Source organism: Galeopterus variegatus, unplaced genomic scaffold, assembly GCF_000696425.1.
Source record: "Galeopterus variegatus unplaced genomic scaffold, G_variegatus-3.0.2 Scaffold108, whole genome shotgun sequence".
NCBI classification, from domain to species: domain Eukaryota; kingdom Metazoa; phylum Chordata; class Mammalia; order Dermoptera; family Cynocephalidae; genus Galeopterus; species Galeopterus variegatus.
The window spans coordinates 406,590-407,863 of NW_007726219.1; the positions used below are offsets into that span (position 1 = coordinate 406,590).

Here is a 1,274-nt window from a genome sequence, read left to right on the forward strand (position 1 = left end):
ATCCGCCTAACCTCAGGGCCAACCGAGGGAGGCTTCCTGGACTTGGTGGTGAGAAGGACTCTGAGGCTGGTCCCCACGCAGAGGAGAAGCATGCCCTGGCCGCGGAGCGGGCAGAATGGAGGCTGCTGTGCACGCTGGACACCTGCCAGCCCTGCCCAGGCTCACCGGGACACCAGCGGCCATGAGAAAGGAATAGAGAAGAGAAAACCCAAACCACCCCCCAAAACCCCATTCCAGAAGGCAGCTGCCAGTCCTGGTCACTCTCCAAAGTTGAACATCTCAGCTTCTTTCTCCTTCCAGAAGGCAAAGCTCCGGTTGATGTAGCCACAGATGTCCTCACTGTTGAAGCTGCCCCGCTGGGAGCCAGACCCCAGCCGCCGGGCTGCGGGATCAGGGCCACTGCTGGGGACAGTGGCATGCGGCAGGGGCCCGAGAGGGGTCAGGCCTGACTTGCAGCCGGGCTCCGTGTCCCAGGCGGGGCCCCGGCTGGAGCCGAAGAAGCGGGCTTTGATGTCCTCGAAGCCGTCAGTCCAGGCACGGCGGCCGGCGGCCACCTCGTCGGTCACGGCCTTGTGAAAGGCACGCACGGCCTCCCAGCCGTGGGCGCCCAGGTGCTCGAAGACCTCGAAGCAGAGCAGGTGGCGCATCTTGCGCTCCTCTGCCGGCAGGTCGCACTCCAGGAGCTGGAAGTAGCCCAGCATGAAGAGGTCCAGCGAGAGGCTGCCATAGGGCACGGGTGCCCCGTTCACGTGTGGCAGGAACTGCTCGGGGGACAGGGGCCCGCGGGGCCGCCGGCTCAGCCGCCGCAGCTGCCGGGCCGGCACGTGCGCCATGATGGCCTTCCACTTGCCCAGCAGGTGCGTGACAATGCTCGATCGGGGGACAGGGGCCCGCGGGGCCTCCGGCTCAGCCGCCGCAGCTGCCGGGCCGGCACGTGCGCCATGATGGCCTTCCACTTGCCCAGCAGGTGCGTGACAATGCTCCTCTGCTGCCACAGGTGGCTGAGCCGGGGGCCCGAGCCAGGTGGCGGGTAGGGCGACCAAGGGCTCCTGGCCGCGTCCTGTCCCCAGGGCCTGGCGCGGTGGGCCTCCAGGGTCCTGCAGGCCGCCGTCTTGAGGGCCGGCGAGCAGGCTGACTTCTTCCAGTGGCCGAGGAAGAGCATGACGATGCGCTCCTTGCGCAGGCTGGCCGGGTCCAGGCCGGGCAGGGCACCCGCCTCCGACGGGGCGTCCTCGCAGCTGATGCCAGAGTCACTGGCCTCCTCGGCGTCGCCA

At 68.4% G+C, this 1,274-nt stretch overlaps 1 protein-coding gene across 1 annotated transcript in view; it reads right to left on the reverse strand.

Annotated features, from left to right (window-relative positions):
* Positions 1-257: 257 nt before the first annotated feature.
* The window catches only part of ESPNL (espin-like), a 30,724-nt gene continuing 29,707 nt past the window's right edge, over positions 258-1,274 (reverse strand). Inside the window, exons 10-11 of the mRNA XM_008585984.1 lie at positions 950-1,274; positions 258-839 (exon numbers count right to left, since the gene is read on the reverse strand). The exon at positions 950-1,274 is cut by the window's right edge and continues 24 nt beyond it. Of these exons, the coding sequence (XP_008584206.1) occupies positions 258-839; positions 950-1,274 (907 nt within the window). The remainder of the gene's footprint in view (positions 840-949) is intronic.